Source organism: Procambarus clarkii, chromosome 47 (assembly GCF_040958095.1).
Source record: "Procambarus clarkii isolate CNS0578487 chromosome 47, FALCON_Pclarkii_2.0, whole genome shotgun sequence".
Classification (NCBI taxonomy): Eukaryota; Metazoa; Arthropoda; class Malacostraca; order Decapoda; family Cambaridae; genus Procambarus; species Procambarus clarkii.
Window position 1 is genome coordinate 30,648,713 of NC_091196.1, and position 27,813 is coordinate 30,676,525.

General features: G+C 45.0%; 2 protein-coding genes across 2 annotated transcripts; both read right to left on the minus strand.

Annotated features, from left to right (window-relative positions):
• Positions 1–22,814: 22,814 nt before the first annotated feature.
• On the minus strand, positions 22,815–23,213 carry LOC138350907 (streptococcal hemagglutinin-like). The gene has a single exon (XM_069302367.1). It carries the CDS (start codon positions 23,211–23,213, stop codon positions 22,815–22,817), a length of 399 nt encoding a protein of 132 aa, XP_069158468.1.
• Positions 23,214–26,477: 3,264 nt separating this feature from the next.
• Positions 26,478–27,170, minus strand: LOC138350908 (antifreeze protein Maxi-like). The gene has a single exon (XM_069302368.1). It carries the CDS (start codon positions 27,168–27,170, stop codon positions 26,478–26,480), a length of 693 nt encoding a protein of 230 aa, XP_069158469.1.
• Between the last annotated feature and the right edge of the window lie 643 nt (positions 27,171–27,813).

A 27,813-nucleotide genomic window follows, 5' to 3' on the forward strand; every position in this document is an offset into this window, starting at 1 on the left:
GGTGAATTGGCCTTTAATGGTCTTTTGATCCAGTCATCTACCGGTAGAAGTGCCAATTACGGTCAATAATTCGGGGATTCGTTCACGCTATAAAAAAAAATGTTTTAGTAAGGGGTCAGGTAGGTGAAGGGGGAGGGGGGGGTGTCGTGTGTTTTGGAAGGGGGGGGGTGGTGGTGGATTGGGGAGGGGGGACGTGAGAAGTAAGGGATTGGGGGTGTTGGAGGGGATTGGAGGGGATTATACATATACCTATTTGTATACCTGTCAGTATCAACTTGGAGTGATGTATTGTATAGGCCGGAACTAATTAGTGGATTGGAGGGGGGAGATGGGGGAACTGGGGGGGAGAGGAGGGGGGGGTGTTTGTCGTTGGCGACGGAAGGGGTGCTCTGGGGTTGTGTGGGGCGGAGATGTAGGGGGTTTTGTGTGTGGGGTTGGAAGGGGGGGGGGGGTTGTTGTTTGAGTGCATGGGGCAGATTTAATGGGGGGTGGAAGGAGGGGAGGGGGGTGAAACGCATTTTGTATTATTGGAGAGAGAGAGAGAGAGAGAGAGAGAGAGAGAGAGAGAGAGAGAAAGAGAGAGAGAGAGAGAGAGAGAGAGAGAGAGAGAGAGAGAGGTAGAGAGAAAGGTACAAACAGAATCGGAGGAAATGTACTACAAAGTAATTAGAGCGTCATGCACAGTTACGCGGCGCTATACGACTATTGCAGCGCCGCAGTTGGCCGTGATGTGAGAACCATAGGGAAGGGGGAAAGAGAGGGGGAGAGAGAGAGAGGGAAGAGAGAGAGAAGGGAGAGAAAGAAAGGTAGCCTCAGGGGAACGAGTAAGAGAGCAGGATAGAGATAGAGAACTCCTGGATGAATTTGAAGAAAGTAGAACAGTGCAAACTGTGAACTAGCAGGTCCATTGTTCATCACAATGAAATGTGTGAAGTAAAACATGTGTATGGGGCAAGTAACAAAGTCAGTAGACTAACAGATGTTGTCACAGCTCGTATAAGACTTGGCTACAAGTATCTCTGGCAGTTCGGCTTGTATAGGGAGCTAGATGAAGTAAAGTGTAAAGTGTGTGGACAAAGACAGGGACACACATTCAAACACTATATCATGGATTGTAGTAAATTTGAGCTCACGGGGCCGGTTGGCCGAGCGGACAGCACGCTGGACTTGTGATCCTGTGGTCCTGGGTTCGATCCCAGGCGCCGGCGATAAACAATGGGCAGAGTTTCTTTCATCCTATGCCCCTGTTACCTAGCAGTAAAATAGGTACCTGGGTGTTAGTCAGCTGTCACGGGCTGCTTCTGGGGGGTGGAGGCCTGGTCGAGGACCGGGCCGCGGGGCCACTAAAAAGCCCCGAAATCATCTCAAGATAACCTCAAGACGGTAACCTATCATATTACTCAGGATAAAATACCTGAAATCCTTGCACTGTATCCATATTTCGCTCCCAGTAGATAAACGACATATGAGAATAAGAAAAAAGTAGTGTATTATGAAGGCTAATAAAGAACAGCAGCTCTTCTATGACTCTGCAATATCTCCATTGTTCAAACAATTATGTACTAGCGATAAGACCTACCATTAATGTATAATGACTTATTGTAAATATATAGCTCTTGAAATAGAACATTCTCTGTAATTAGCTGACAGTGTAATTATAAGGTGTGAAGAATAGATGAAATTGTTTATGTAATAATCTCCGTTGAGGTCTGATAAAGACCTTTTGTGCCCTCTGTAATGCTTTTTGCGCTACCGCTCACAGGATGAGTATGGGGTGCACAATAAACTAGCCGCCTCCGGGGGCAACAGTCAGTCAAAATCAGAGAGAGAGAGAGAGAGAGAGAGAGAGAGAGAGAGAGAGAGAGAGAGAGAGAGAGATAGAGATAGAGAGAGAGAGAGAGAGAGATAGAGATAGAGATAGAGATAGAGATAGAGATAGAGATAGAGAGAGATAGAGAGAGAGAGAGAGAGAGAGAGAGAGAGAGAGAGAGAGAGAGAGAGAGAGACAATAAAAGCGAAGCAGACACCGGCAACAAGGTACAGCCAGTGGTACAGATGTCGCAGAATGTAGGGTCGTTGTTCTGTGTGATAGATAGACGTATTTTTCTCTCCCGACACACAGAGTGTGCTGGACGTTGATGCATAGTGGAGGTGCGGCCCTTTGGTGACCGGTGTTCACGGCACAGTCTCTCTCTCTCTCTCTCTCTCTCTCTCTCTCTCTCTCTCTCTCTCTCTCTCTCATTCACCAACATTTTGTCCCACACATTATTTGGTCTATTCACAACTAATTTTGTCTAACTACAGATTATTCTTTATGCCCACAATTTATTTGGTCTACCCACAGCGTATTTAGTAAAAAAAAAAAATTGGATTATGCTCCAAGGTGCCTACATTATATTTGGTCTTCACAAAGTTTACTGAGTCTACCCATAACTTACCTGGCCTTCCCACAGTTTACTGAGTTATACCAACAATTTATGTGGTGTACCCACAGCTTACCTGGTCTTCCCACAGCTTATCTGGTGTACAGCTGAACAATGAACAATGTTCATTGTTCTGAACTAAATGAACAATGCGCTTGTTCATTTACTGACATCTTCCTTCTCGTGTGGATATATAGTAGTTCAAGCTGATCCTTCGCCTCGGGTGCTATATTATATATATATATATATATATATATATATATATATATATATATATGTCGTACCTAGTAGCCAGAACGCACTTCTCAGCCTACTAAGCAAGGCCGAATTTGCCTATTAAGCCAAGTTTTCATGAATTAATTGTTTTTCGACAACCTAACCTACCTAACCTAACCTAACCTAACTTTTTCGGCTACCTAACCTAACCTATAAAGATAGGTTAGGTTAGGTTAGGTAGGGTTGGTTAGGTTCGGTCATATATCTACGTTAATTTTAACTCCAATAAAAAAAAATTCACCTCATACACAATGAAATGGGTAGCTTTATCATTTCATAAGAAAAAGTGTAGAGAAAATATATTAATTCAGGAAAACTTGGCTTATTAGGCAAATCGGGCCTTGCATAATAGGCCGAGAAGTGCGTTCTGGCTACTAGGTACGACATATATATATATATATATATATATATATATATATATATATATATATATATGCTATATTATTCTCATACTGCTTCTCTGCTGCTCTCAGAGTTAGTGTGCTCACTTGCATATTTTTTTTTTTGAGATATATACAAGAGTTGTTACATTCTTGTACATTTTACTGTTGCGTTAAACAGAGGCTACAGTTAAGGAATTGCCCCCAGTAAATCCTCCCCGGCCAGGATTCGAACCCATGGCATAGCGCTCGCGGAACGCCAGGCGAGTGTCTTACCACTACACCACGGAGACTGTTACCACCGTGGTGGTAATATTGCTCACATTAACGCTCACTTGTATATATGTTGAGGTTCTGCTATGCTCTGTGCCGTCTGTATTTTTCCTCAGTCTTTTACTTCACTTTACTCCACCTCTACACATTGTCTATTAAACCATGGACAATAATTTTTCTCTTGGCTCTTGTGTTCCTTAGGGACGGTATGAATCTTGTTTCAGCTGCTTTGCTTTGGCTCGTTATGAAGTCTATAATGCCTTGTGGTGATTTGTCTCTCTTCAACCCGTTCTCGCACTTGCTTATAGTCAATATGGGCTTATTTAATAAGTGCATATGTGACATACTAACTGATTGCAAATATTTTAGTATACCTTGAAAAGCTTCATTGAAAACACCGACCTCACCTAACCTTCTTAGTATGTTAAGATAAGCATCTTATTGATTCTTAATTACAATTATTACTTAACCCATACCGTTGATAGGTTAAGTAATAATTGTAAATAAGAAGCAATAAAATGCTTATCTTAACATACTAAGAAGGTTAGGTGAGGTCGGTGTTTTCTATGAAGCGTTTCTAGGTTAACTAAAATATTCACAATCAATTAGTATGTCATATATGCACTTATTAAATAAGCCAATATTGACTGAAGTAAGTGCGAGAACGGGTTGATCTCTTGGTTCTATTTCCCCTGTGGTATTCTCTTTCAAAATTCTCTTATCTTTTAGTAAGAGAATTACAATTTGGGACTTATGGTATAGTGGGGATAGCCGTGTCAGGCAGTAAGTTCCGATTAGGCTATACAGGAACACGCGAGGGTGATCCCTATAGCAACTGGTGATACAGAGCCCGTGGTGTAGCACTGTTTTACCCCCCCCCTCCCCTCCTTCCTATCCCTCGCCCCGCATACCTTCAAGATATACCGTGATATGTTGCGAAATGATTGTCATTGTACCCGCTTCAACAATCCAACCCACCCCCTATATGGAGCCCACCCTAACCCACTCCAGTGTTGGGCAGTATAGCCCACCTAAACCCTCTCCAGGATAGCCCACCCTTACCCATCTCAGTGTAGCCCACCCCTAACTCACCCCAGGATAGCCTATACCCTGACCCACTCCAGGATAGCCCACCCTAACCCACTCCAGAATAGCCCAACCCACCCCCTCTTCCTGCCTGCCACACCCTCCACCTGAGGCACTCAATTTCGTAAATGAACAGTCTGTGTTTGTCTCCCTTTTCCTAAAAAGTGGTTGAGTTCGTGACTGTAAGAGAGTAAGAAAGAGGAAGAGGGGGAAGAAAGGGGAGGAGGGGGAAGAGGAGAGAAGGAAGGGGACGTGGAGGAAGAGGAAGGAAGAAAGGGGAGGAGGAGGAGGAGAAGGAAGTGTGAAGAAAGAATCGAGTGCTCAAATGTTACTTTATCTTGAGTAGAATATAGTTTAGATCGGTCTATAACCCGGTTTGGCCTAGTCAAACCCGATGTGGTCCGGTCTGTTGTGGTCTGGATAGGTCTTGTCTGGTCTGGTATTGCCCGGTTGGGTCTTGCCAGATCTGGTCTAGTCTATAGCACGTTTGGTCTAGTCTGGTCGGTTTCAGTCCGAACAAGTGTCTTCTTCTGGTTTGATCTGCAATAGACCAATCTAGTTTGGTCTGGTCTAGCCCAGTTGGGTCTTAGCTGGTCTGGTCTAACCAGGTTGGATATGCTGTGGATTTGTTCACTTAATGCCAATTACTAAAGAGAATTTTCAATGTTGTTGACATTTCACTTTAGTGAGAAAGAAGCAAGTGAGGCTGGTCGGCCTTGCTTCATGGGATTAACACAGACACTAGCAACATATACAAGCCAGCAGCATCCTTTGGATCTCCAACACCAGGACTCTGGAGCTGGAGCCTCGTATATCCTGCTATAACGGCCTCGGGAGGGACCATGTTGAGACTTCGTATATAGCGGACAGACGTCAGACACATATATGTAAAGAGGTTTGGCCCCTTGGTGATCAGTATCCAGAGCCAAAGTATGATTCTCTCTCTCTCTCTCTCTCTCTCTCTCTCTCTCTCTCTCGCTCTCTCTCTCTCTCTCTCTCTCTCTCTCTCTCTCTCTCTCTCTCTCTCTCTCTTATTTGGTCTACCTGCGACTCAAGCAGGCTCAGTGTGACTGAGAGCCACACACCACAAGAACAAACACTCAGGATATTATCTTTAGATTATCTTGAGATGATTTCGGGGCTTTAGTGTCCCCGCGGCCCGGTCCTCGACCAGGCCTCCACCCCCAGGAAGCAGCCCGTGACAGCTGACTAACACCCAGGTACCTATTTACTGCTAGGTAACAGGGGCATTCAGGGTGAAAGAAACTTGCCCATTTGTTTCTGCCTCGTGCGGGAATCGAACCCGCGCCACAGAATTACGAGTCCTGCGCTATCCACCAGGCTACGAGGATACTATACTGAACCCAATTGCTCATCTGACGAAGCATCGCTCACCGAGCAGGATACCTCAACCATCGACCTGGATCGAGGCCCCTGGAAAAAAAAGGAAAAAAATGGACCCCTAGTCCATTAGGAGCCGGTCGGCCGAGCGGACAGCACGCTGGACTTGTGATCCTGTGGTCCCGGGGTCGATCCCGGGCGCCGGCGAGGAACAATGGGCAGAGTTTCTTTCACCCTATGCCCCTGTTACCTAGCAGTAAAATAGGTACCTGGGTGTTAGTCAGCTGTCACAGGCTGCTTCCTGGGGGTGGAGGCCTGGTCGAGGACCGGGCCGCGGGGACACTAAAAGCCCCGAAATCATCTCAAGATAACCTCAAGAAGAAGTCCATTTTCTATTTCTCTGGCGACTTTACTCCTGGTTCGCCAGAGAGCAGAAGTAGCTCTACCCTCTACAACAACGCGGCTTACTACAGAGCGCACTAGTAGTGTGTCACGAGGGGGACTATTAAAAGTAAACGCAGAGGCCATCCTGTAGAGCCTCGACCTTAAACCTTGCTACCGTCGATGACAAATACTACGAACTGTACCCAGAGGACGCAGTGCAAATAAGAAACCAGACCAGCACCAAAAAAAGAAAGAAAAGCAAGAAAAAGTAAGTCAGGAGCTCCAATTTTTTTTTTTAGGCAACAAGACTGATTGATGAAGAAGATTAAGCCAGTCAAGAGGTGGCACGGGCATGAATAACCCGTAAGTGGTAGATTTTTTGGGGGGAGGTGAATGTGATCTTTTGTCGTGAAATTTTAGGCAACAACTCTACGCCGCTACCATATGTAGGTCCTTGGATCCCGGATGTCTTGGCCCGTCACCAATCGCGGCCCTGAGAGACACTTGAAGATGTTACACGACCAATGAACACACTCACTCCAAACATCTATTCCACCTACGGGTTACTCATGCCCGTGTCACCTCTTGTGGTGGCACAGGCATGAGTATATCTTCTTCATCAATCAATCAATCTTCTCACCATCTGGTCACCATTTGGTCCGGGAGACATCTCCCGTCACGCTGGGTGCAGTCGCACCTCCACAGATCTCCAGTATCATCTATTGATACTGGTAATGGCTCAAAAGGGCCACCACTTACGGGCTATTCATGCCTGTGCCACCTTTTGGGTGGCTTCATCTTCGTCTTAACATATTCACAAAGGAGACATCTCCCGTCATGCTGGGTGCTTTCGCACCTCCACAGATCTCCAGTATCTGCTCTCGATACTGGTAATGGCTCAAAAGGGCCACCACTTACGGGCTATTCATGCCCGTGCTATCTTTTGGATGGCTTAATCTTCATCATCAATCTTCATCACTCAATCAATCAGTCCTCACGAGTTACAGCCCCGCTCCTGTGCCAGGTAAGTCCACAACGGGCTCACCATAGCCAAGTACTACTTGGAACTTTTTGTTCCAACTAAACAACAACTTTTTGTTCCAAGTAGCGAATCTTAAACAACAACAACAACAATAAATCAGTCTAATGTGTGTGTGTGTGTGTGTGTGTGTGTGTGTGTGTGTGTGTGTGTGTGTGTACTCACCTAATTGTGCTTGCGGGGGTTGAGCTCTGGCTCTTTGGTCCCGCCTCTCAACCGTCAATCAACTGGTGTACAGATTCCTGAGCCTACTGGGCTCTATCATATCTACATTTGAAACTGAGTATGGAGTCAGCCTCCACCACATCACCTCCTAGTGCATTCCATTTACTAACTACTCTGACACTGAAAAAGTTCTTTCTAACGTCTCTGTGGCTCATTTGGGTACTCAGCTTCCACCTGTGTCCCCTTGTTCGCGTCCCTCCAGTGTTGAAAAGTTCATCCTTGTTTACCCGGTCGATTCCCCTGAGGATTTTGTAGGTTGTGATCATGTCCCCCCTTACTCTTCTGTCTTCCAGTGTCGTAAGGTGCATTTCCCGCAGCCTTTCCTCATAACTCATGCCTCTTAGTTCTGGGACTAGTCTAGTAGCATACCTTTGGACTTTTTCCAGCTTCGTCTTGTGCTTGACAAGGTACGGGTTCCATGCTGGGGCCGCATACTCCAGGATTGGTCTTACATATGTTGTGTACAAGATTCTGAATGATTCCTTACACAGGTTCCTGAACGCCGTTCTGATGTTAGCCAACCTCGCATATGCCGCAGACGTTATTCTCTTTATGTGGGCTTCAGGAGACAGGTTTGGTGTTATATCAACTCCTAGATCTTTCTCTCTGTCTGTTTCATTAAGTACTTCATCTCTTATTCTGTATCCTGTGTCTGGCCTCCTGTTTCCACTGCCTAGTTTCATTACTTTGCATTTTCTCGGGTTGAACTTCAACAGCCATTTGTTGGACCATTCACTCAGTCTATCTAGGTCATCTTGTAGCCTCCTACTATCATCCTCTGTTTCAATCCTCCTCATAATTTTTGCATCGTCGGCAAACATTGAGAGGAACGAATCTATACCCTCTGGGAGATCATTTACATATACCAGAAACAGCATACACACACAGTATGTGTGTGTGTGTGTGTGTGTGTGTGTGTGTGTGTGTGTGTGTGTGTGTGTGTGTGTGTGTGTGTGTGTGTGTGTGTGTGTAGTCTACTCTTGGGTAGCCTACAAGAGGGCAGGGCAGCATAGATCGTGAGATGAGCCACAACTAAATCTCAGCCATACTCCACTACTACACTTGGGGAGGCGGGGTCCTCCGTGTGGGCACTGAGGTCCCCTTAACTGTGCTAAACAAACTGGGAGGGATTTAGGGGATTTAGGGTCCGTCTGGGAGTACGAACACACTAAAAGCACTCACACATTCAGCTCTTCAGTTGGTCAAGCAGATTATAAACACTACTAACGCATGTATAGCAACAGTCGACCGTACAAAAGATGGTCAAAATATAAAACAGTGCTGTTGGAAAGCAGTGCACATGTGAACTTTGGTAAGAATGGAAAAAAAAAGAGGCAAACGTGTTCGCTATTAAGTGAGAGGTGCATAGAAAACGCAATTAAGCTGAGCGAGGCTCCAGACGGAGGATTTCACGCGTATATTTCAACCAAGCTGAGGAAATCGGTGGAAGCACCAGGGTAGTGAGCAGGGTAGAGAAGGGCATGAGGCGAGGTAACAGGAGGAAGCGAGGCAGTGAAAGCCGAGAGGAAGCGGGAGAGGGAATGGGCATGCCCAGCTCTCAAGAGGAGGCGAAACAGCAAGAACACTCAAATCTTGATAAATTGATAAATTATCAAATCCTGATAAATAACCGGTCCAGGGTGACACAGGGGGCAAGAGAGGAGGAGGAGGAGGAGGAGGAGGAGGAGGAGGAGGAGGAGGAGGAGGAGGAGGAGGAGGAGAAAGGACAGCTTAATAAAGGTAAGGAGGACACTCTCCGCCAGAGAGCCACAGCTGCACAAATACACGAACAACAACAGCGAACAATAAGCCTGGGTGTCCGGCCATGGGATACAAAGTTGTACAAAAAAGGAGTCCGATACGAAGCTCCTGTACACATATTTCCCCCTTTATTTTGCCGTTATCATCTGCACAAGTCTTTTTCAAACTTCCACTAAAAGGCTTTACTGTATGTTACCCCAAACTTCTTGCACCACCTGCCTTAGGTGAGTATAGGTGGTTGTTGGCGGGGGTTGAGGTGGCGCTGGGCGGACTGAAGGGGTTAGGGGAACTAGGTGATTGTGAGGGGAGTCAGGGGAGGGGGGAGGGAGGATTTCAGAGGAATAAATTCTACCTCTTGTGTCCTCTCAGTATTTATCTTGAGGACATGTCTCTTCGTCAGCTTCCTCCTCAAATTCATATCGCTTGAAACCTTGATTTTATTTCCAGCATGAGTACCCTCAGTACTCAGCCCAAGTCTCCAGCATGAGTACCCTCAGTACTCAGCCCAACTCTCCAGCATGAGTACCCTCAGTACTCACCCCAACTCTCCAGCATGAGTACCCTCAGTACTTAGCCCAACTCTCCAGCATGAGTACCCTCAGTACTCAGCCCAACTCTCCAGCATGAGTACCCACAGCACTCAGCCCAACTCTCCAGCATAAGTACCAATAGTACTCAGCCCAACTCTCCAGCATGAGTACCCTCAGTACTCAACCCAACTCTCCAGCAGAAGTAATCAGTAATTATCTTCAGTAATCAGGCCAGTTAAGGTCACGATCTAGTAGCAATATAGTGCTAAAACACCCATCTCGTAGGACAGACAGTCACGCAGGGGAATGTGTGATCAGTGGCCTTAAAAGTCACATTAATTAAAAAAATATCTTACATAAAACATTGAATGTAAATTAAAAAAAAAAAGACTTTTTGCTGTTATCTATTTATGATAACACGTTTGTCCCATTAACTTGTAGCTGGGCGTAACTGTAATCCTTTTTTAGTGCCTTCTATTGGAGGGGGGGGGGGGTGGAGGAGGGGGGGTGGAGGGGGGGGGGTGGAGGGGGGGGGGTGGAGGGGGGGGACCCCCCCTCTCCCATCCAATAAAAGAACATGTATATGTTTATAACCCAACCAATAAAAGAACATGTATAACTTCCATACATGTTCATGATCTCCTACGTCAGGTCAACGAGGGAGGGGGGGGGGGGAGGGGTGTAAAGGCGTACGTCAAGAAACCCGGACGACGAACGTTTAAAAGACGTTTACACGTTGTTCATCTTTCATCTTGAACAGCCAGTTATTGTTCATAGTCGCATCCTTATCCATGACCTAACCCCTCCCCCCCCCCGGCCAGGCGCCCACACACCCACTATCCTATGATATCCATATATTATCCCTTGATCAGACTCCATTATCTGTTAATTTAACATTATATTTGGCTAATCCTTGGCCCCACATCCACCACGCTCTTCTGTCTATCCTTATCCTCTTTGGCTTTGACCTCAGCTCCACATTAACCATTCTCCATGACCTTGACCTCCAAGTGCCTTAATTAACCCTTTCACCTGTCTTTCTTTTTCATGATTATTTCCAATCGTAATTCCAGGTCATCAATCACCATTTGAATCCCCCTTTCACCACTGAAATCCCACAGCACCTGCGACACAAGCTCCCTCTTTTCTCCTCTACTTAATATAGTTTGAGTAGGTATCTGCCTTTTCGATCCTTTTCCTTTCTTGGATATGTCCTTGAAAGCTCCTTATTAAAACTTATTTTGGGAGTCTCTTCTTGCTTCCTTTATCCCTTTTTTTATCGGCATTTCCCTCTGCTCCACATTATCAGTTTTGTTATGTTATCTTTGCTAAACAAGCATTCGAGGGAACTTGTTAAAACACTTCAAATGGGGATATCTACCCTGATCAAAGAGGCTGTGATTTATGCTGCTTGCAGCGGCGTCTAGCAGCCAGCTGGTTGGCCAGATCGTCAACCACCTGAAGGATCCAAACCACCTGTTGGACCGTCAACCACCTGTAAGATCAAAACCCTGTGCCGGAATACAATTATCAAGTCATTTTGACGTCACACAGCTTGTGCATATGATATGTAAAACCGAAAAGGTCAGGTTGGGTCGGGTCGGGTTGAGTCGGGTTGGATTGGGTCGGGATTTGTCAACCATATACGTATTCACTTACAAAACCTGAATATCAACCAGCAATGCTGGCAGCTATCTTTAAATTTCTGAAATAGTTTATTAAGAGTTCCGAAGCACTACGAGATTATAACAATAATAACCCTTCAGCGTGAATTTCCGAAGCTCTTAACCCTGCACACACAAACCGTAACTGTTCCCTCTTGTCCGCTTGTTACAACTTGTAATAAAGTTGTTACGTCTTGATATAACGTTTTTGTGACTTATTAGAACGTTGCTGCAACTTGTTAGGTGTTAAAACTTGCTCGAATGTTGTGGCAATGATGTATTTTCGTCGTGCGTTTGGCGGGAAACGGTTCGCTAAATGTAAACAAAGCCGCCATAGTTGTTGAAAGATGTACATGTTTCGTAATGCTTTATGAATCCAGGCCCAAATGGCGAGTCGGAGACGTTGAACCTTTGAACCAAGTTAACCACAGGTTAAGGTCTATGCCAGCGACTCTAACCCTCGGCTGTAAATAAATTTCCTAAAAATAACACTTTGGTATGAGAGCTGACGTAGGGGTGCAGAGCTGAGATTCATACATTCTTAATATTATATATAAGAGTGTGCGACGGGACTCGAACCTGCGTCCTCGTAAACACCAGATGCGTAACATATATACATATATACATACATATATATATTACCCCTAGGCCAATTATTTTATCAAAGAAACTTCACGTCACAATTATTTCATCCAGCCCAACCTATTGGGCTGGATGGTAGAGCGACGGTCTCGCTTCATGCAGGTCGGCGTTCAATCCCCGACCGTCCATTAAGTGGTTGGGCACCATTCCTTCCCCTCTCCCCCTCAACCATCACCAAATCCTTATCCTGACCCCCTTCCAAGTGCTATATAATCGTAATGGCTTGGCGCTTTCCCCTGATGATGATGATGATGATGATGATGATGATGATGATGATGATGATGATTTCAGTGTGAATTATATGTATGTTAAGTACACACAGAGATCACACTAACGTGATGCATCACGTTAGTGTGATCCCGCGAGACGGGATCTAGTAAATTCAGTAGAACTTCGGTTACAACTCTTTTAACCCTGTCGTCGCTCAGTCGATTAAGGCAGTGTCTGGGATGCTCCCGGACGCAGGTTCGAATCCTCATCATGGCCCTTGTGAATTTGTTGATGTGTGTTAAGTAGTTCTGAAGTTCACCACGGTCCCCTATACGGCAATACAGCTCCTGCCACTTGACAATCACGGAGTTAAGGTAGTTACGAGGAGAAAGTGATCATTGCCAATGTTGTCTTCAAGTAATCCTCATAAAGATTATGAAAAAGCTGGGATATAAACAGCAGGGATTATCGTGGGGGATCGAACGAGGATCCTGCACGAAGCGAGGCCATTGCTCAACCCCGCCTAGTCCAAACGGTGGAGTTATCTTGAGGTTATCTTGAAATGATTTCGGGGCTTTAGTGTCCCCGCGGCCCGGTCCTCGACCAGGCCTCCACCCCCAGGAAGCAGCCTGTGACAGCTGACTAATACCCAGGTACCTATTTTACTGCTAGGTAACAGGGGCATGGGGTGAAAGAAACTCTGCCCGTTGTTTCTCGCCGGCGCCTGGGATCGAACCCAGGAGCACAGGATCACAAGTCCAGCGTGCTGTCCGCTCGGCCGACCGGCTCCCTGACTGGTCACCCCCAAACTATCACGTTATATGTGAATTTATCCAAATATTGTGTTTATTTTCATTTTTTTTATAGCACCTAATTACTGGTTATTTTCTTGCACTGTTCTTAAAAAAAACGAAAGCCATTAAATAAATACTTATTAACCACGTATAGAACACAAAGATGCCTATCGTATTGCAAGATATCTGCAATAACTGTAATTGAGATTAATGATATGAAGCCATTTTCACCTCCAATTATGTTCTATTTACAGCGAGAGCATTTGTCGAGTGAACTTCGTATCATGAAAAACGAAACTTTTCACACAAAATATGCACCACTTAATTATTATTTATTTTAATAATAATTCTGTTAAAATATTTAACTATATTGAAAATAACATCTGGACTCCAATCTTAGAAAGACATCTCCAGTTTATAGATATCATATATATATATATATATATATATATATATATATATATATATATATATATATATATATATATATATATATATTTATATATATATATTTATATATATATATATATATTTATATATATATATATATATATATATATATATATATATATTTATATATATATATATATATATATATATATATATATATATATATATATATATATATATATATATATATATATATATATGAAATTAAATGCCTGTCGATGTTTATCCGAGGTTGACGGCCTGATGCCTAGGGTAACCTCATTATACTTTTCACTGTGGTTGCTGTGGGGTAGGTGTCGAACATGGCCATGCATATCCGAGTTATAATTCCATTGCTCCAAGTATAACGTGGCGGCCTCTCGTATAATTATTATTTTCTCTCTATATATATCGTTAGACATTACATACCTTTATCGGAAGATGCCAAATAATATTTCTTTTTTTACTAATAGTAATCTGCCATTAGTAAGGCCAAGAAATGTTGTTGACGTCATTGAAAACAATCGTTAAGAGGCGTCAGCTGCTCACTAAATACGCTTCATACACCCTCCGCACTAAATACGCTTCATACACCCCCTTACTAAATACGCTTCATACACCCCCTCACTAAATACGCTTCATACACCCCCTTACTAAATACACTTCATACACCCCCTTACTAAATACGCTTCATACACCCCCTCACTAAATACACTTCATACACCCCCTTACTAAATACACTTCATACACCCCCTCACTAAATACACTTCATACATACGACCAGGGAGCTGGTCGGCCGAGCGGACAGCACACTGGACTTGTGATCCTGTGGTCCCGGGTTCGATCCCGGGTGCCAGCGAGAAACGATAGGCAGAGTTTCTTTCACCCTATGCCCCTGTTACCTAGCAGTAAAATAGGTACCTGGGAGTTAGTCAGCTGTCACGGGCTGCTTCCTGGGGGTGGAGGCCTGGTCAAGGACCGGGCCGCGTGGACACTAAAAAAAAAGCCCCGAAATCCACTCAAGATAACCTCAAGATAACCCCCTCACTAAATACACTTCATACACCCCCCTCACTAAATACACCTCATACACCCCTTCCTCCATATTCATACATCTCTCCTGCACCTCACCCGTCCCATCCCAAATCCTTATCCTGATCCCTTCCAAGTGCTATATTGTCGTGATGGTTTACCGCTTTCCCCTGATACTTCCCTCCCCTACATGCACTCACTCTCCCTCCATACAACGCTCCCTACATGCACTCACTCTCCCTCCATACAACGCTCCCTACATGCACTCACTCTCCCTCCATACAACGCTCCCTACATGCACTCACTCTCCCTCCATACAACGCTCCCTACATGCACTCACTCTCCCTCCATACAACGCTCCCTACATGCACTCACTCCCTCTTCACACACCCACCATCAATCAATACACTCCTACCATAAACTCACCCCTCCATCCATAACCCCCCACCCCACCCATACACCCCTCCCTCCATACACCAACCCCCCCCCCCCCTCCCCCCTCTATATGCAATGCGCTGTTTGTTCACTGAAGAGATTGAAGTCATTCAAGCGACCGGAACAGTTAATGCAAAATAATTGAGTGTAAATCTGTTATTGAAATAAATATAATATAATCTTCTAATATATAAAAAAACAGTGAATTAGATATTATAAATGTAAGTCCAGGACTGTATAAATTAGATATATATATAATTGGTAAAATTTGTGATATCAAATGTGATCGTGATATCAATGAGATTGTGATAAAAGTGATATCATATTACTCAAATATGAACATAAGAACTGGCGAAACTACAGGAGGCCTAAATTCTTATTGTTCCAGTTATATGCCACTTAATTATGTTAATTATATGTTCACGTTTCTTGTGAACATATAACAGTCTACTCTAGTCTACTCACGTGTTGTGCCGATATACGTATACTAGTATATCCTTGTATTCTTGTATTAAAAAGACGAAAGCGCTCGGATTATCCTTGTTGGCATCACCTTCGTGGATACACTTGGCTTCGTTCTCGATTACCAACTGAGGATCCTGGGTATCGATTCTCTTCACCTAATAATGACATAAGAATGAAGGTAACTGCATAAGGGCTATTGACCCATTCGAGGCAGCTCCTTTTTATTTTCACCCAAAGGGGGATAATGCCACTGTTCACCCAATATGTCCTATGAAGTCTAAAATGTGGGTTTGACTTTCCATAGAGTGCTCTAAAACTTGTATCTTGGCCCAATCGTTAGCACTCCAGGTGCAATCTCATGCAGTGAGCAGGAACTGGGTCATGATCTCGCACACTGAATGCCCAGTTATTAGACCATTCAGACTCGTTGGCATGAGGTACCTGGAGCTTTGGAATTGTTTTATTAACTCTCGTGTTCTTGAAGATGTCCTCATAATGCACCTACAGTTTGCCAATGCAGGCTACCGAACATATGGACCTGTATGACTAACCATCCTGTGTGGTAGGAATTTTTAGCATCACGTAGTTTGTTCTTGGCACACTCTGTACTCTCCTTCATATAGTCTAGAGTAGCTAGTTCTTGGCACACTCTGTACTCTGCTTCATACTTTAGGGTAGCTAGTTCTTGGCACACACTGTACTCTCCTTCATATAGTCTAGGGCAGCTAGTTCTTGACACACACTGTACTCTCCTTCATATAGTCTAGGGCAGCTAGTTCTTGACACACACTGTAGTCCCCTTCATATAGTCTAGGGTAGCTAGTTCTTGACACACACTGTACTTCCCTTCATATAGTCTAGGGCAGCTAGTTCTTGGCACACTCTATACTCTCCTTCATATAGTCTAGGGCAGCTAGTTCTTGACACACACTGTAGTCCCCTTCATATAGTCTAGGGTAGCTAGTTCTTGACACACACTGTACTTCCCTTCATATAGTCTAGAGCAGCGAGTTCTTGACACACACTGTACTCCCCTTCATATAGTCTAGGGTAGCTAGTTCTTGACACACACTGTACTTCCCTTCATATAGTCTAGAGCAGCGAGTTCTTGACACACACACTGTAGTCCCCTTCATATAGTCTAGGGCAGCTAGTTCTTGACACACACTGTAGTCCCCTTCATATAGTCTAGGGTAGCTAGTTCTTGACACACACTGTACTTCCCTTCATATAGTCTAGAGCAGCGAGTTCTTGACACACACTGTACTCCCCTTCATATAGTCTAGGGTAGCTAGTTCTTGACACACACTGTACTTCCCTTCATATAGTCTAGAGCAGCGAGTTCTTGACACACACACTGTAGTCCCCTTCATATAGTCTAGGGTAGCTAGTTCTTGACACACACTGTAGTCCCCTTCATATAGTCTAGGGTAGCTAGTTCTTGACACACACTGTACTTCCCTTCATATAGTCTAGAGCAGCGAGTTCTTGACACACACTGTACTCCCCTTCATATAGTCTAGGGTAGCTAGTTCTTGACACACACTGTACTTCCCTTCATATAGTCTAGAGCAGCGAGTTCTTGACACACACACTGTAGTCCCCTTCATATAGTCTAGGGTAGCTAGTTCTTGACACACACTGTAGTCCCCTTCATATAGTCTAGGGTAGCTAGTTCTTGACACACACTGTACTCCCCTTCATATAGTCTAGGGTAGCTAGTTCTTGACACACACTGTACTCCCCTTCATATAGTCTAGGGTAGCTAGTTCTTGACACACACTGTACTTCCCTTCATATAGTCTAGAGCAGCGAGTTCTTGACACACACACTGTAGTCCCCTTCATATAGTCTAGGGTAGCTAGTTCTTGACACACACTGTAGTCCCCTTCATATAGTCTAGGGTAGCTAGTTCTTGACACACACTGTACTCCCCTTCATATAGTCTAGGGTAGCTAGTTCTTGACACACACTGTACTCCCCTTCATATAGTCTAGGGTAGCTAGTTCTTGACACACACTGTACTTCCCTTCATATAGTCTAGAGCAGCGAGTTCTTGACACACACACTGTAGTCCCCTTCATATAGTCTAGGGTAGCTAGTTCTTGACACACACTGTAGTCCCCTTCATATAGTCTAGGGTAGCTAGTTCTTGACACACACTGTACTCCCCTTCATATAGTCTAGGGTAGCTAGTTCTTGGCACACTCTGTACTCCCCTTCATATAGTCTAGGGTAGCTAGTTCTTGACATCACACTGTACTCCAACTTTCATATAGTCTAGTGTACCTAGTTCTTGACACACACTGTACTCCCCTTCATATAGTCTAGGGTAGCTAGTTCTTGACACACACTGTACTCCCCTTCATATAGTCTAGGGTAGCTAGTTTTTGACACACACTGTACTCCCCTTCATATAGTCTAGTGTAGCTAGTTCTTGACATACACTGTACTTCCCTTCATATAGTCTAGAGCAGCGAGTTCTTGACACACACTGTAGTCCCCTTCATATAGTCTAGGGTAGCTAGTTCTTGACACACACTGTACTCCCCTTCATATAGTCTAGGGTAGCTAGTTCTTGACACACACTGTACTCCCCTTCATATAGTCTAGGGTAGCTAGTTCTTGACACACACTGTACTCCCCTTTATATAGTCTAGGGTAGCTAGTTCTTGACGCACACTGTACTCCCCTTCATATAGTCTAGGGTAGCTAGTACTTGACACACTGTACTTCCCTTCATATAGTCTAGGGTAGCTAGTTCTTAACACACACTGTACTTCCCTTCATATAGTCTAGGGTAGCTAGTTCTTGTCACACACTGTACTTCCCTTCATATAGTCTAGGGTAGCTAGTTCTTGACACACACTGTACTCCCTTTCATATAGTCTAGGGTAGCTAGTTCTTGACACACTGTACTCCCCTTCATATAGTCTAGGGTAGCTAGTTCTTGGCACACACTGTACTCCCCTTCATATAGTCTAGGGTAGCTAGTTCTTGACACACACTGTACTCCCCTTCATATAGTCTAGGGTAGTTAGTTCTTGGCACACTCTGTACTCCCCTTCATATAGTCTAGGGTAGCTAGTTCTTGACACACACTGTACTCCCCCTTCATATAGTCTAGGGCAGCTAGTTCTTGACACACACTGTACTCCCCCTTCATATAGTCTAGGGCAGCTAGTTCTTGACACACACTGTACTCCCCCTTCATATAGTCTAGGGTAGCTAATAGTTCTTGACACACACTGTACTCCCCCTTCATATAGTCTAGGGTAGCTAATAGTTCTTGACACACACTGTACTCCCCCTTCATATAGTCTAGGGCAGCTGCACAAATGCACATGTACCTAATTGTGTTCATAAAAAAAACAGCCGTCCGGAGCCTGTGCTACTGATGTCATAAAGATATTGAGCTCAGGGTTCCCCCTCACTTATTTGACAAATTATCTGATAGACCTACCCAAAGCCGCCCGGGGTTCACTGTGAAACGGTTCACCATAAAAAAAATCCCTCAGCAAATATCTGCTTCATTAAATACTAATCATTGATTTCTAACACTGAACGTAAAATTATATTAATGATAATTACACACAATTTGAAAAACCACAATTATTATTTTAAGGCACCGATATCAAAACACATTTAATACAACGAAGTCGCATCTATGCACATTGAATAGAGTTCTGCAGCTGGCGGCAGCAGGGAAAGATTTGCTGTGAAATGGACGGAACATTGTGAAGAGTTGGCCCTTTTTAAATCTAATATCTCAGTTTTCCTGCTACACGAGGCAATGCTTTCCCACCCCCCATCCCTCCCTAGGTCCTCCCCCATACCCTCTCCCCTCCGTACGGACAATGGGGAGCTTTCAGACCCATTCAAGCTTATGACAAAGGCCTCATGCAAGCCCCATGCGAGCAGGAAATGGGTGTTTTAAGCCAGCTCGCATTTCTTTTTAAATTTTTGGCTGTTGACGAGACGAGATAAGTGTAGTTCAGTATATATATTTCATGGGCTACGCTTGCTCCTAGCTCTCTCTTTCTCTCTCTTTCACGCACACACACACTCTCTCTCTCTCTCTCACTCTCTTTCTCTCCCTTCCAGTCTCTCTAATTCCGTTTCACTCATCGTATATAAACGGTCCACATCTCTTGTAAACACACATTCTGCATCTCAAGACTTCTATGTTTCTACCAGTATGTCTTCATCGGATCCTTTTCACACTAACTCTGTTTTGACACTTTTCATACACCTTTTCCTTTGGTATATGTGTCTCATCACATGGTGTTGTGTTTCCCACCTGACATAGGAAATCCATACTATTTAATTCCCACCACAATGCACACTATAGCACTCAGAAGGTCAGTGCTTACGAGTGTTGAGGAATCAACACTGTAGGGTGATTGACGCAATGTATCTCTGGTGGTGATTGACGCAATGTATCTCTGGTGATTGACGCAATGTATCTCTGGTGATTGACGCAATGTATCTCTGGTGGTGATTGACGCAATGTATCTCTGGTGATTGACGCAATGTATCTCTGGTGATTGACGCAATGTATCTCTGGTGATTGACGCAATATATCTCTGGTGGTGATTGACACAATGTATCTCTGGTGATTAACGCAATATCTCTCTGGTGGTGATTGACGCAATGTATCTCTGGTGATTGTCGCAATATATCTCTGGTGGTGATTGACACAATGTATATCTGGTGATTGACGCAATATATCTCTGGTCTCTGATCATGATGAATGCAACTTTACAATAGTCAGTGTCAAGGAATTATGTAGATTAAACTGGTATGGCTTACTGAGGGCGCAGGAGTGATACTAAACTGCTATTTGCGACATGAAGCATTGATTATGCAAAGCTGCGAGTGGGCATGAATGATCTATGCCTTCATGCCCCACTATGCCTTCAGCCTCATCGTACATCCTTATCATTTGGCCTAACAAAATGACATCATATGATGTCACTGTGTGTCCTCATCGTATGGCCTTATCACACATGGACACATTGTACAACCTGTCCTCCTAGTTGAACGACGTATTTTGACGTATTTTGACGTACCTAAGGTCAAAAATCGTCGAACATGAAAATGATAGCGGTTCGCAAAATTGTCATAACTGTCTCGTTTTCTGTTTTGGGTCCTCTGGCAGGTTGGGATAGTTCGTATGACAATTTAGTACCACAGTTTCTTTTTATTTATTTATATAAATAAAATATTCATATAGTTCATATTATTTATTTATATGATATATTTTTAACTGCATATTAAATTTGTTTTAATATCGAAATTTGTTAAAAAAAAAAATATTGAAAATTGTATTTAATAGTTTTATTCGCGCTTTTTAACATGTATCGTGATGCGTCATTGCAGTTTCATTCCTTATTTTGCATATTAATTGACGCAATTTACACAGTATGGTTCAGTAATTAACTAAGGCAATTTGGCTGTTAGGTATTTTTTAATAACACATTACTGTTAATAGCTGCACTGGGCGCGCGTGTGCGCGCGCGCTGTGTGCGTGTAAATGCGAACACTGTGTGCATGTGTGTGCGTGCGCTGAGTGTGCACTCACCTATTTGTATTCACCTATTTGTGCTTGCGGGGGGTTGAGCTTTGGCTCTTTGGTCCCGCCTCTCAACCGTCAATCAACTGGTGTACAGATTCCTGAGCCTACTGGGCTCTATCGTATCTACACTTGAAACTGTGTATGGAGTCAGCCTCCACCACGTCACTGGCTAATGCATTCTTTTCCAGCTTCGTCTTGTGCTTGACAAGGTACGGGCTCCATGCTGGGGCTGCATACTCCAGGATTGGTCTTACATATGTGGTATACAAGATTCTAAATAATTCCTTACACAGGTTCCTGAATGCTGCTCTGATGTTAGCCAGCCTCGCGTATGCCGCAGACGTAATTCTTTTTATGTGGGCTTCATGAGACACGTTTGGTGTGATATCAACTCCTAGATCTTTCTCTCTGTCCGTTTCATGGAGTACTTCATCTCCTATTCTGTATCCTGTGTCTGGCCTTCTGTTTCCGCCGCCTAGTTTCATTACTTTGCATTTACTCGGGCTGAAGTTGAGCAGCCATTTGTTTGACCATTCATTCAATCTGTCTAGGTCATCTCGTAGCCTCCTACCATCAATCCTACCTACCAGGATAATAAAATCCTACCAGGATTTTATTATTTTATTTTATTAAATATTTTATTAAACCGAGCTATTGACATAGCTCGGGTGCAGGGGGGAGTTGTGTAAAATCCTGGTTTGTGCCTCGGAGAGGCTACGGGATCCAGTAAGTTCAGTAGAACTTCGGTTTCAACTCTTTTACCCTGTCGTAGCTCAGTCGACCAAGGCAGTGTCTGTTATACTCAAACTGAATGTCCGTTGAGACATAACCAATCACAGGCAAGTAGGCCTCTGACGTCATGCCAGACACACAGTCACCAGCCATGCTCCCAGCAGCCTCAGTTGTCCCGACAGACTCAGAGTAGGTGGACCTCGGCTGGCCAGATATACACCTTGTTGTCTCAGTCAATAAATATACAGAAGTGCCTATTGTGTCAACATTCAACCCTGCAAGGCCACGAATATGTCTGGGATGCTCCCGGACGCAGATTCGAATCCTCGTCACGGCCCTTGTGGATTTGTTCAGCTCATTTGTTTCTGTCTCGGCCGGGAATCGAACCCGGGCACTTAGGACTACGACCCCGAGTGCTAACCACTCAGTCGCTATCCTTCCACTATCACTACCTTCTTCTTCTCCTCCCCTCGTTATCCTCCTCTCAACTCGCGGGTAATGACTTCCCGCGCAATGAAGACTAGAGTCCCCCCTCACACACACCACCAAAAATGACAAGTAGCTCTACAGAAAAGGCTCTTTCTCAGGCTCTTCAGGCCTGAGAAAAGGCTCTTTCTCGGTCTCTACAAGCCTGAGATGAGGTCTGCTTCGGAACCCTCCGGAAGCAGACGCTAAGAGAGCGAAGAGTGCCTTTGTGCCGTGCTGGTTTCCAGCAGATTTTTTGAGGTTGGATAAATGGGAGGGAGGGGAAAGAGAAGAGGAAAACAGCTGGATTAAGGGGAATAAGGCTAAAGCTAATGGCCAAAGGGGAATGGGTCGAAAGGGGGGAGTGGGCGGAAGGGATAACTGAAATGATTAAAATAATAGGGAAAAAAAAGGTCAATATATAGATAAGTGGTAATATAAAGAGGAAAGTACCGCTCAAATGAGTAACGTAAATAATGAAGAGGAATGGGTAATGGGGGTAATGGGAATAGAAATGGTTTTAAGGCAATTGGACCAATTGCTCTCAATTGGTCCCGCATCCCATGGTCGCCCTACGCTAGCGTGGGTAATCTATTCTATTCTTGTGCACTGAAACTGACCTATAACAGAGCCACACCTGCACAGGCTTGTCAAACAACAACAACAAAAACTTGCATAGTAACAACCATGTCTGCTGACATGGTAACAACCATGTCTGCTGACATGGTAACAACCACGTCTGCTGACATGGTAACAACCACGTCTGCTGACATGGTAACAACCACGTCTGCTGACATGGTAACAACCATGTCTGCTGACATGGTAACAACCATGTCTGCTGACATGGTAACAACCATGTCTACTGACATGGTAACAACCATGTCTACTGACATGGTAACAACCATGTCTGCTGACATGGTAACAACCATGTCTGCTGACATGGTAACAACCGTGTCTGCTGACATGGTAACAACCGTGTCTGCTGACATGGTAACAACCGTGTCTGCTGACATGGTAACAGCCATGTCTGCTGACATGGTAACAGCCATGTCTGCTGAATTCCTCGCGTGAAAATACAGTTATGAGTTATGAGAGAATACAGGCATTAAGTACAGTATGCTCTGTTTTCTCTGTTTTTTTGTTTTCTGTTTTTTTCAGTTCTGTTCTCTCGAATAACACAACGTATTTTGACGTTAAAATCCACAACGGTCAAAATATGATGTACTATACAGCACCATGTTTTTCTAGGTGTTTTTCATTAGGAAGGTTAGGTTAGGTTAGGTTTAGTCAATTTAGTACATCTTTTTTGAGACGTTGTGACAATATAAGAGAACTGGCTGGATGAATGTCACTTTTAATTGTGAGTTGATTTACATAACTATTGTGGTAAGCTGATCTAGTCTTGTGACTTTAACCCTAAAGTCTAGAGGTGAATTGAACTTATAGGCTTCTACAAAATAATATTTTTTATAATAAAAGTTCTTTTTTTTAGGAATCTACTTAAGATGATGCATTTTTTAACAATGTTCTTCAATTTCATTTTGAATGACTTTTCTAAAGAAAATAAATAATTAATGTTTAAAATAAATAATTTCACTAAAACAGTCCTTGGCTCAGAAGCTGGAGGCCCTCAACCTGGGGGGGAAGGGGGGGGGGAGAGGGGCATGTAACATGAGGGCCATGCAACGTGGGGGCCATGCAACGTGTGGGCCAAGCAACGTGTGGGCCATGCAACGTGGGGGCCATGCAACGTGGGGGCCATGCAACGTGGGGGCCATGCAACGTGTGGGCCATGCAACGTGTGGGCCATGCAACGTGGGGGGCCATGCAACGTGTGGGCCATGCAACGTGTGGGCCATGCAACGTGGTGGCCATGCAACGTGGGGGCCATGCAACGTGGGGGCCATGTAACGTGGGGGCCATGCAACGTGGGGGCCATGCAACGTGGTGGCCATGTAACGTGGGAGCCATGCAACGTGGGGGCCATGTAACGTGGGAGCCATGCAACGTGGGGGCCATGCAACGTGGCAGCCATGCAACGTGGGGGCCTTGCAACGTGGGGGCCATGCAACGTAGGGGCCATGTAACGTGGGGGCCATGCAACGTGGGAGCCATGCAACGTGGGGGCCTTGCAACGTGGGGGCCATGCAACGTGGGGGCCATGTAACGTGGGAGCCATGCAACGTGGGGGCCATGTAACGTGGGGGACCATGCAACGTGGTGGCCATGTAACGTGGGGGCCATGTAACGTGGGGGCCATGTAACGTGGGAGCCATGCAACGTGGTGGCCATGCAACGTGGGGGCCATGTAACGTGGGAACCATGCAACGTGGGGGCCATGCAACGTGGGGGCCATGCAACGTGGGGGCCATGCAACGTGGGGGTCATGCAACGTGGGAGCCATGCAACGTGGGGGCCATGCAACGTGGGGGCCATGCAACGTGGGAGCCATGCAACGTGGGGGCCATGCAACGTGGGGGCCATGCAACGTGGGAGCCATGCAACGTGGGGGCCATGCAACGTGGGAGCCATGCAACGTGGGGGCCATGCAACGTGGGGGCTTACGACTCGGGAGGGCCCTGGTATCTAGGGCCCTAGGAACTGTATCGTGGCCCTAGTGCCACGATACAGTACTAGTGCCACGATACAGTACTAGTGCCACGATACAGTACTAGTGCCACGATACAGTACTAGTGCCACGATACAGTAGTGCCACGATACAGTACTAGTGCCAAGATACAGTACTAGTGCCACGATACAGTACTAGTGCCACGATACAGTACTAGTGCCACGATACAGTAGTGCCACGGTACATTACTAGTGCCACGATACAGTACTAGTGCCACGATACAGTACTAGTGCCACGATACAGTAGTGCCACGATACATTACTAGTGCCACGATACAGTACTAGTGCCACGATACAGTACTAGTGCCACGATACAGTACTAGTGCCACGATACAGTAGTGCCACGATAGATTACTAGTGCCACGATACAGTACAAGTGCCACGATACAGTACTAGTGCCAGGATACAGTAGTGCCACGATACATTACTAGTGCCACGATACAGTACTAGTGCCAGGATACAGTAGTGCCACGATACAGTACTAGTGCCACGATACAGTATTGCCAAGATACAATACTAGTGCCACGATACAGTAGTGCCACGATACAGTAGTGCCACGATACAGTAGTGCCACGATACAGTACTAGTGCCACGATACAGTAGTGCCAGGATACAGTAGTGCCACGATACAGTACTAGTGCCACGATACAGTATTGCCAAGATACAATACTAGTGCCCGATATAGTAGTGCCACGATACAGTAGTGCCACGATACAGTAGTGCCACGATACAGTAGTGCCACGATACAGTAGTGCCACGATACAGTACTAGTGCCACGATACAGTAGTGCCACGATACAGTACTAGCGCCACGATACAGTAGTGCCACGATACAGTACTAGTGCCACGATACAGTACTAGTGCCACGATACAGTACTAGTGCCACGATACAGTAGTGCCACGATACATTACTAGTGCCACGATACAGTACTAGTGCCACTATACAGTACTAGTGCCACGATACAATACTAGTGCCACGATTCAGTAGTGCCAAGATACAATACTAGTGCCACGATGCAGTAGTGCCACGATACAGTAGTGCCAAGATACAATACTAGTGCCACGATACAGTACTAGTGCCACGATACAGTAGTGCCAAGATACAATACTAGTGCCACGATACAGTAGTGCCACGATACAGTAGTGCCACGATAGAGTACTAGTGCCACGATACAGTACTAGTGCCACGATACAGTAGTGCCACGATACAGTACTAGTGCCACGATACAGTAGTGCCACGATACAGTACTAGTGCCACGATACAGTAGTGCCACGATACAGTAGTGCCACGATACAGTACTAGTGCCACGATACAGTAGTGCCACGATACAGTAGTGCCACGATACAGTACTAGTGCCACGATACAGTACTAGTGCCAAGATACAGTACTAGTGCCACGATACAGTACTAGTGCCACGATACAGTACTAGTGCCACGATACAGTACTAGTGCCACGATACAGTAGTGCCACGATACAGTACTAGTGCCACGATACAGTAGTGCCACGATACAGTACTAGTGCCACGATACAGTACTAGTGCCACGATACAGTACTAGTGCCACGATACAGTAGTGCCACGATACAGTACTAGTGCCACGATACAGTAGGGCCACGATACAGTAGTGCCACGATACAGTACTAGTGCCACGATACAGTACTAGTGCCACGATACAGTACTAGTGGCATTAATTAGTGTTAGGAGATGCACAGTAATTACCGAGAGTCGTACAGTTATCAAAGGTCGTCACGTTGTATGCAGTTGGTGTAGTTAAGCACTCATGTGGAACTGTATTTCCGGAACTAAAAAAAATCTGCTTCATTTTGAGTAACAGCTGATGCTGTTGTCTGTTGCTGTTTTTCCATCTATTCCTGTCACTATTGTTCCCCCCTGCTGCTACTGTCGTTTTACCTGCTGCTGTTTCATCTGCTGCTGTTATCTTTCCACCTGCTGCTATCGTTCCACCTGCTGCTAACCCTCCAGCTGCTGCTGTCGCTACTGTTGTTCCACCTGCTGCGACTGTTGTACCAATGGTTACTGTTGTTCCGCCTGCTTCTACTGTTGTACCTGTGGTTACTGAAGTTCCACATGCTGCTAATCTTGTTCCACATGTTGCTACTGTTGTTCTAACTGCTACTGCTGTTTTTCCTTCTGCTGTTGCTCCAGCTGCTACTGTTGTTTCAGCTGCTGTTACTGTTGCTCCCGCTGCTGCTGTTGTTTCAGCTGCTGTTACTTTTGCTCCCGCTGCTGCTTCTGTTGCACCTGCTGCTTCTTCTGTTGCTTCGACAACTTCTGATTCTGCTGTTGTTTCTGGTCCTGCTGTTGTACCTGTTGCTGTTGCTGTTACTGCTCCCTGAGACACAGTAACGAAGGAACTCATTCCCAAATGCCAATCAGGTTACGAAAAAATCAACCATCCAAACATATCAAATACAGGCCACGGTGACCTGTGAGAGCAAAGGTCCATATGAGCCGGTGCAAAAATCCTAAAACCGGATTACTGGATATTTAACTGCTTATAAGAACGGAGCGCTGCTGCGGGCTCGTACTTCAGAGACGTCAAAAGGAGCTAAGGGAGGGGGAAGGGAGGGGCGTCTCCCTCCTGACGGCAACATGGGAGAGGAGGTGCTGGGCAGATTTGAGGAGGAGGAAAAAGTGTGTGTGTGTGTCTGGGCAGGTTATGGGACGGTATATACAAGCTGGGGGCCCAATTTTGATGGGGGAAAAAAATAGTTCCTGGTCGGTTTAACGAGGTGTTCGTTAGCGGATATAGTTCGGCTGTTCCAAACGACGGGCTGGTTTTTTCTTTTACCGTCTGTTCCCGTTTTCGTTTGTTTTGTTTTGTTTTGAATTGTGAATTGGTTCTTTGCTCCTATGATAACCATTTTAATAGATGCTGGTTATCCCCTATTCCTTCTATTTGGAATAGGGGATACCATGGAACCACCATGGACCCCTTTCTTCAGGAGTCCATGGAGGTTCTGCCCATTGTTCCACAACGCTTGCAAGTACTTTCACCCTTT

Excerpts from the sequence above, each read along its gene's own strand:
- LOC138350907 (XM_069302367.1), bottom strand. The coding sequence starts at position 23,213 with ATGGCTGTTACCATGTCAGCAGACATGGCTGTTACCATGTCAGCAGAC.
- LOC138350908 (XM_069302368.1), bottom strand. The coding sequence starts at position 27,170 with ATGAGTTCCTTCGTTACTGTGTCTCAGGGAGCAGTAACAGCAACAGCA.